Genomic DNA, 9071 nt, shown 5'->3' on the forward strand with positions numbered 1-9071 from the left:
AAATCTGCTCATATTAATCTCACATAAACATAAACGAAGATCAGATTCATATCCTGACAGAAATAGATCCGCATGAAAGAAGGAGTGAGGTAAGTTTATAACATCACATAAACCACGCATGGCAGATTCATTTGTATTCCCTCATTGCTCAAGTGGCTGAAATTTGATCCCATTCACAGAAAAAAAAATCCTATAACCAGTCACCGTCGGCAACAATTACAAGATGGTCTCCAGCTCCTTCAGAGACGACAAGCTGTCTGGATCTTCTGCTTCAGGACTTTTGTAGTCATCATGCCCCCTGATGGCATTGCTGTCTCTGGCAGAAACTTCTGACTCAGCTTTTCCTGGTTTCCACAAATCCAGGTCCTGTTGGGGACTTGAGGTCTCAGTGTCACCGGGAGTGTACACACACAGGGTGCTGTGAGGATGGAGGGAGGTTGGGAAAGCATGGCGTGGCGGCCTAACTCCTGACCCGGTAGCAGCAACAGTAGCAGCCGCTCCACCTGAGCCAACTGACCCTCCTGCAAAAGAAAGAGCTCTGGGGTTGGTAGCTGACAGGCAGACGCTGTGGGTGGTGGCGTGTGACATCATGCCACCATAGTAACAGCTGCCTCCGCCGCTGCTTGTCATCCTTGCTTTTTGTTTGAGGTCCAACACCAGGCTGCGTCTTAGCCATGCTTTCTTCACCTCTGCCTGCACCTGAAGAAAGTAGTTGAATTTCTCTCATCTGACACAAGAAATAATTTTAATTCAGTTTACAGAATTGTGTTTGAGCTTCATTACCTCCCCATTGCAGAAGCAGTAGATGAATGCCACAAAAAAACCCTGAAAAATTTGAAACAAAATACAACTTTCAAATCCATTGCAGAGGTTCTTGTGTTTTAACACCATCCACAATTGCTTTCTGACCTGGGAAGAGTTGAAGAACATCTCATAATGCATCTGCACCTGCCACAGCAACCCCGTAACATCAGTGTAGGGAAGAGCCATAAACACAATGTAGTGGACTCCAAACAAGGGCATGAGGACCAAAGTGGACTTGAGCAGCTTCCTGCAGAGCAGAACAAAATGTGCATTCATGTAGGCTAATGAACACATAAAAAAAAACATGCCCCCAAAACAGATTGTTTTACATAACCTCTAATAAAACACATATGGTCCTTCTCTGGAACAAGTCGGCAAACTTTTCAGCTTCTGAGCCACAAAGTAACTGTGGGAGAAACTTTATACCCTCATTTTTGCTGGTTCAAGTACATAAGTTTAATACTTTAGTACAGAAATTTTTTGTCATCCATCAATGGCAACTAATTTTAACTCTCACAAAAGTTATGGTGGAAATGAGTTGTTATATATTTCAATATTTCAAGAACACTTGTATAACTCTTTCTTGGGTTGCTCTCAATTCTACATACATATTATATGAGCATTATTATGGGTAATTAACAGTCATAATTAAAGGTTTGTTTATCAAGGACTGTCACAAATCAATGGTAGTTTTAAGGTAACTATAATGCTTTCTGGGGGATTGTATGAATACAAACTTGTTACCTGTACTGTTGTCGGGGGTCCAGTTTACCAGTATTGGTTTCCCACAGCTTAGAAGCCAGTACTCGGATAATGTTAATAAATAGGAGGAAATTCACCTGCAGGGACAGAAATTTAAAGCCAAATCATTCCCAGCGTCACTATTATACTAATTTGGAGACTATTATAAAGATTAATTTTCTTACAACGATGGCTGCCAAAATGGGAACTTGATAGATCCATTTTAAGTTTCCAGCACTAATGTCCCAACATCTGAAAGCAGTGATTAAATGGCCTGAGTGAACATTCATGAGACAAATATAAATGTAATCATATAAAAGCATCACATGACTCACTGAGTGTCTGCCAGAGAAGCTCGTGCACTGACCCAGATGGACACAAACACAGCTGGAACACCTACAGCAAGCAGAGAGACAATTTAGCAAATTTATAGTTTCCCTGTTGTCATGCAGTCACCGTTCACAGCTTCACTTACCCCAGCCCATTATGGTGAGGGCCCACAAGTAGTTCTTGTCAGGCAGGAAAGCCATGAAGATGAGGCTGTGGAGGTACAATCCCTCCACCAGAATCCAGTAATGATTGGTTGCCAGGAAGTACAGAAAGAGCGTTACAGCAGCCTTACAACCTGCCTGATGAAACAAAACAGCAGCCAATGGAGGAAATTTACAGTGAGGTGAAGGCTGAGGTCCTGTGATCAATCTGCCATTTTAATACACACTTTTTTCTGACATTTATTCACATAAATATATCACCGATAAGCAAATATGTTACCAAATATGTTTTATTTTAAAGTACTTTGAATTGTCCTGCAGAAGAAATGTGCTATACAAATATACTTGCCTTGCCTTAACACCCTGCTGTGGCCTACAAATACTGTGCTGTTTACCTTGCAACGAACTCTGTTGATGCACAGGCTACAGCATTAACACCAGAGAAACAATAAAAAATATTAAGAGGATGTATCTCATTATTTACCATTGGAGGCTTTTCTGTGGCGATCTCAAACTCAGCTTTATTGTCATCAGATATGGAATAGAGTACAGCATCCTTTACAAAAATACTAACAGCTCGACAAATGAAGGAAGTGAAGAGGTGAATGTGGATGTAATTGCGTGTACAGTGGAGACGCCTGCAAAGTGACAAACAGACAGGGAGAGATGTCTTAATGAAATATGATTTATACTTTACACTGTTGCTACCCAGAATATTGCATGAATCCTACTGTGTTACCTTCAGATATGAATGAACTATTGCTATATGTTTTAAGGAGGAGTTATAGAAGAAGTTTTTCTGTTTTCTTACTTGAAATAGCATAGAATAGAGACAGCCACCAAAAGAGATGCTAGAGAAATGGAGTAGCCAACAGTGTACATAACATGGAGTCGCTGAAACACCTTCTGAAACAAAACATAGACACTTTTATTGTGTGCATCTGTGCAGAAGAATGACTTAAGAGCTAAAAAAAAAAAAAAAAACAAGAAGAAAAAAACCATAAATTATTACTCATATATGATTTAAATCTGGACTTTTATTTTAAAAAAAGATTTATTAAAAAAAAAAAAAGTTCATTATTGCAATGAGAATATAAAAAAGTCCCATCAATTCTCAGAATATTCTTCTGTAACATTTGCATCTAAAACCTCTGCTGGAAATATCTGTCTCCACAATGCTATAAAAAGAAAACACACGTCTAACTAACCACCACATCACAAACAGTTTGCAGACACTTTCAGACAAATGGTCCTGTACACACCTCCTCGAGGTTTCTGTGGTTGGCAGTCAGGTATCTAGTGCACTCAGTGTAGTTTGCCCATGTGCGGTTGTTACTGGGCACCAGCTCCCAGTTCCCTGACACGTCACACTGGCGGTAGGCTCGGCCTGTCACATAAGAGCAGAACATAGTCAGCAATGCGAACAGAAAAAACACAGATTAAGCCTTCAAACGCTGACTCAAACTATTCATTCAACAGGTTTGTTTCATCTTCTTGAAACCACGAAACGTTTTATTTGTTTTTTCTCAGACTGCCTACCTTTGTGATTGAAGTCATAGATGTACTCTGGACACAGAACTGAGACCAGCTGACCTGCTCTGCTCCGTGGCCAACAGATGATCCCATCCCACTCTGGGATGCAGTCACCCTCTTCAAAAATAAAATAAAATAAAATAAAATAAAATAAAATAAAATTAAATTAAATTAAATTAAATTAAATTAAATTAAATTAAATTAAAAATAAAGAGATTATTTTTTTCTCTTCATTTGAAATGTTTTATAATTGTACAGCAGCACATTAAATATGTAAACATGCATCATCACTTAATCACTTCAATATCTAGTGTTTACTTGAGAAGAAAAACATGTGTAACAGGATTTAGACAGCTTCCAGTTTGTCTTGATGTTATGTAGCACAACAACAAGATGCAATAATAATGATTACATCCTCCTCCCCAGGGAAAGCTCAGGAATGTTAAAGTAAGAATTCCACATTTTGAAGTGATTGAGTACTTTTAGTGTTTAGCTTGAGTTGGTGTGTCAATGAGCACCTTAGTGATAATGTCGGGTTTAATCAAGGATGCTTCAGCATGTGAACTGATGAAAGTAAATACTTTTATTTTTTCACAGATAAATTGTAAAATTGATGATAAAACCATTAATTTCATTACTTGGATGGAATCTAGTACACGCTCTGGGCCAAAGTTATACTTATATTTTTCTGGCATTTGGCCTCCTAATGTGCTTCACTGTTTCTGTTGTTATTTTTTTGGTCGGTAAGTAATACCATTTACATTTTTGTTGTGCTCAGTCTTAGATGTAAGTTGCTTTGGAAAAAATATCTGCTAAATGACTGTAGAATAGAATAAAACAGAATTTGCATTTGCTGCAAGACTTGAATGTCCTCCATGCTACCTGCATTTGTGTTGTTGTCTGTCCATAACCACTCACTGCCTGAACACAAATGTCTCCCTTCAGGAAAATCCATCTAAGCCTGAAGTCTAATAATTATTTCTGATGGCCAGCAGGTAGCCAAACAAGTTGGATTGCGTAAAAGCTTGTTTAGACAAAACAATCCCCAAAAAAACGAGAGTTCTTATTTTACTCTGCATTTTCTCAAAAGTGAAGCTGCTCAGGTTTTTTCCTGTGATTTTCTTTAAGAATATACCTCAACCCTAATATATTTAAAATAGTCTGACTGACCACTAACTATTGAGAAAAAATCCTGTTCAATGACAACTTTTCTTAAACAATATTTTCCCATTTTCTCTGTTGCTTTCTTTCCGACATGATGAGAATGTAATCTGAAAGCTTTGGGAATAAGTATGCCTGCAAGAAACTAATAATTCCTTCAACCAAATGAGTGACATAAAAATTGCAGCAACCTTTTCTATATATTTTTTACTCTTGCTTTACATGGCTTAATTCATTGTTGTGTCATGGCTAGTTTCATCTGTAATAATGAATGATAGGCTCATCATGCTGCATGCGGTAAAGCCTGAATCCAAACTGCAGCTGGTAAGCGCTGATCCCTTTCACGTTTGTCATGATGCACCAATGAATCAACTCATGTTACAAAGCCTCCACGTCACAGCTCAAATTAGAAAAGTGCTGCTGTTATAAATTCAACAGTCACAGATACTGGTCAGCAGGATATTGGATGAGTGTTTCATCTGATTTTGAATAAATAACTGAAGTAATGAATATTTTTCTGGTTATTTATTTGGACATGCACTTACTGACATCACTGATGCTTCTAATAAAGGGAAAATCTGCAGACAAACCTTTAATGAGGGCCATTTGTGCCTGGATGCTCCTTTCACACCTGGCATGAGCACCAATCAGGACATAGATCTGCTCATCACGGGTGATGACATCATCAGAGTCTATCTGAAAATGGAAAAATATTTAGACAAGCAGTATACTGTGCAAGTACTTAAAAAACATTATATGAAATGCAACATTTGCTTTTATGAATTAATACATTAAAATCTCTGTATACAAGGTTCATCTTCAGTTCAGCAGCTGCAAAGCTCTCATTCAGTCATGTGATAAGACACAAGAAATTTCCTAGATTGTCAGAAGGTCTTTTAAATGTCATCTGTCAACCACGTCTCTGAAGGATCTGATGTGCTGCCTCCAGGTGTTGTTAAATAGTTTTGTGAAAGTGCAGTATGTGGTGATTCTCCGCTAACGCCTTTTTGCTCAGTGACAGGGCATCCACTGGACACATGGGGCCTTGTCCTTGGCATCGTGGCTGGAAAAAGTTAATCGACACAAGCAACTTTGTTTCCGGTTAGCTTAAAGCAGTGCAAGAAAACTACAGAACTAGATGTGATAGAAGTAAATTGTATCCATCTGCAAGCTAAAAAAAAAACATGACATTTGGCTGACTGGGCAGCTTATCATTAACATTACACTGTTAGGACAACTTTTTTTCAATCTAATGTAGCCATTAAGTTGATAGTACTGTAGCTTAGTGGGAACTTGAAGTGGAGCAGTTGTGTTTTCACAAACCAGGTTTCTGCCCAGATGAAGGATCTGAACACTCCTCACAGCTGTGTTTCTCACAAGCTAAACAAAATTCTTGCTAAACAGACTAAATCCCTGCTGGAGCAATTCGAGTAATAGGATATATGATAAGTGACACTCTTGGCAAAGGCCATTAGAATAAACGGCCAATGGGAGACCACTGTTTCTAATAAACCCTCAGAATGCCAGGCAGCTATTATTTCCCAGTGCTTTGTTTTAAAAGGAACTTTCAGATAAAGTCAAAAGTTAAAGTTAAAACCTGTTGTTAATAATAATTACAATGCAAGCGGTGTATATGTGTGTAATTCCAGTTTACAGTCATCCTGAAACATGCACTGATTTTGTCCATCAGCGTGCAGTCCTCAAAAACAATCAGCATCAGTGCAAGGAACTAATGAATGTCTCTTGTACTCTGGTGTTTGATGCTAACAGATATTGAATGTTAACAATTAGTGTTTGCATCTTCTTGTCTTTGTGCAGCAAGAACATTTGTTCTCTTGGGCCTCATTTTCATGTAAATTGATTTTCAGGCTAACTGATCGAGAGACTGTAAGTCTGTCAGAGGTAGAGAATGGAGATTGAACTCTGGAAGATTAAGCGATAAAGAGATGGGACCCAGAGGTGTCTGTGGTTAGTTTTAGTGACTGGGGGGCCATGCCTGGTGAGTTAAAAGGTTAAAAGGGCTGGAGCTGATGACAGCGGCTTGTGAGGTAAAACAGACAAGGTTTTCTTTTTTTTTCCTTTTTTGAAATGAAAGCTGCTTCTTCTCTCAAGTTATTATTTCTTTCAGGATTTAGGGGTTTTAAGATAAATTTGCTCATGTTTTCCAGCAGTCCATTGCTCCTGTGTTGTTTCTTTGCCTTTTCTGATGATGCTTTGGCACATTTAAAAAGAAAAAAAACAGAACATCACTTCACGATTTCCTTCAGTTTGGTGTCCATTTCAAGTTAAACTGCATCATATATGTAAAATGTATGCAAAGCAGGATAATCAACAAAAAACCTCAAGTAATTAATAAATGTTAACTGTAGCATTGTCCTGTGTTGTAGACTGGACCTCAATGTTTGCCATTTTAAGTATTTAATCTGACAAAATGATCAGTTGCATGTAAAACTGATTAGTTAGGTCTGATTACTGTCTGCCCCGTTGAGTTAAGGAATCACTTAAACTAGCTTAAAGGGCAGAAAGTCTATGTGATAGATAAAATAAAATAAAATAAAATAAAATAAAATAAAATAAAAAACATTCTGACTCAACAGACCCAACATGTGACAACACTATCTACAAATATGACAGGCAAGTGAGCCTTTCCAGACCTTTAAAATCATTTAAAATTCCTTCAAGATTGTGGTGATAGCTCACCCAGGAAGTCACCAGAAGCCAAATAACACATCAAAGAACTATGCGGTGTCTGAGCAACATGAAGCAAAAGTGGCAACAAAAAAAACTTTCTAACCTTGTAGAGCATGAAGGAGTTTGAATTTTTAAAAAAAATAAAAAGTTATACATGCAGATGACTTGAAAGCTGAATTGTGAGGACTGGGATTCTTGTTGCATGTGGTGTAAAGCAAACATGGAAAAAGAAAGACTATGTGAAAACAATGTTAACAGAAGCCATATTGTAGATTTGTTGGAAGCAGATGGATTTTTTGCTGTAACAAAAACACCTTCTGTCATTTAACTTCATCAGTCAGAGAGATGAATCTCAAGTGTTGATTGGTTAATGCAGCAAGACAATCATTTGAAATAAAAATCTAAATATAAAAGATGTTTTCAAAGGATTTTGCATGTTTTTTCAAAATTTATTGTTACTTTTTGTTCAAATATATTACCATCTTTCAGAAAACGTTGTTGCCTATTTGATTGCCTCGTAGTTGTCATTTTGCATATATTTACAGCCTTCTCATTATCACTTACTATGTCTCAGTTTTTCCATTTCGTTGATTAAATTATCTTTCATATAATTGTCGTTGAGCTATGTCCTAATTTGATGCTATGTGTCTCATTTTGACCATTTAGTATCTGATTAAGATCACTTCACATCTTTTTTGTGGCTATCCCATGTTGTCATTTTATGCAAGACTTTATTTGAAAAGACATATTTTGAAGTGTGGAAATGGACTGCAGTAGGACTGAAAACAAAGAGGCCATTCCTTATCACCTTTATTTGTTTGAAAGAAAAGAGTAAAATGACACCCCTCTGTCTTGTTGTTGAATAGCTGGCACATTTCCTGAAGGAAATAAATCTAAGTCTCAAATTGAAACCATCAAAAAGGATCACAGATGTGTGAAATTTTCTTGCTTTGGCCCAAAGTGCAGCAAGATGGGAGTGTTATTTCTGACTCAGTGTCATGATAAAGTGTAAGATGTGATACTGCTGTGTGAAAAGTTTAAATTTAGAACTTGAAACTATCCTTTTGTGGAGTAAACCCTGAGAATTTACTCAATTCATGAGCAGAAAAGCTCAAGAAGATACTTGTTTCACATAAACCATATCTGCTTTGAAGAGATTTCAATTAACATATCCAGCAATGAATCTTAAACTTTCCCTTTAAGAAAGTTTAAGAAATAAAATGCTCTGCCTTTGTAGAACATTACATGTATTTTCTTATTTACGAGACAACTAAGTGATGCAGTACACTTACCAGTGCATTAGTTGTTATCACACAGTGGAGAAAAGCCAGAGCATAAATTTCCTGTGATGACAACATGATGTCTTCTCAACATTAATATCATGCAAGAGAAAGAAAAAAATCTTTCCACAAACTCTCATATCATATTGTCTTCCCAAGCTTGCGTTGACGTAACATAGAGGTTTATTCTTCTCTTGTGTCCCATCTGTAGTTCTGTTACTTTCTCAGTCAACTTAAGCTACTTTTCTTGAGCTGCAGTCTCTTCAAACATTAAAAAAAAATTTGACTTTTCCAGTGTTGTTAATGAAGTTCAGCTGACATTCTTTATCAGCTGTAAGGGAGCATGTCAGCCAGTCTGCGTGAAGGACAG

The 9071-nt window shown here is 37.3% G+C and overlaps 1 protein-coding gene across 1 annotated transcript; it reads right to left on the bottom strand.

Annotated features, from left to right (window-relative positions):
• Positions 1–216: 216 nt before the first annotated feature.
• On the bottom strand, positions 217–7536 carry pth3r (parathyroid hormone 3 receptor; the record flags this gene model as incomplete). Its single annotated transcript, XM_079260552.1, has 13 exons — positions 217–699; positions 784–825; positions 910–1051; positions 1549–1643; positions 1731–1797; positions 1881–1941; positions 2021–2174; positions 2521–2674; positions 2848–2942; positions 3299–3423; positions 3576–3686; positions 5321–5426; positions 7525–7536. The coding sequence occupies 13 exons, from the start codon at positions 7534–7536 to the stop codon at positions 217–219; spliced, it is 1647 nt and encodes a 548-aa protein (XP_079116678.1).
• Between the last annotated feature and the right edge of the window lie 1535 nt (positions 7537–9071).

Source organism: Telmatherina bonti (assembly GCF_933228915.1).
Source record: "Telmatherina bonti genome assembly, chromosome: 21".
Classification (NCBI taxonomy): domain Eukaryota; kingdom Metazoa; phylum Chordata; class Actinopteri; order Atheriniformes; family Telmatherinidae; genus Telmatherina; species Telmatherina bonti.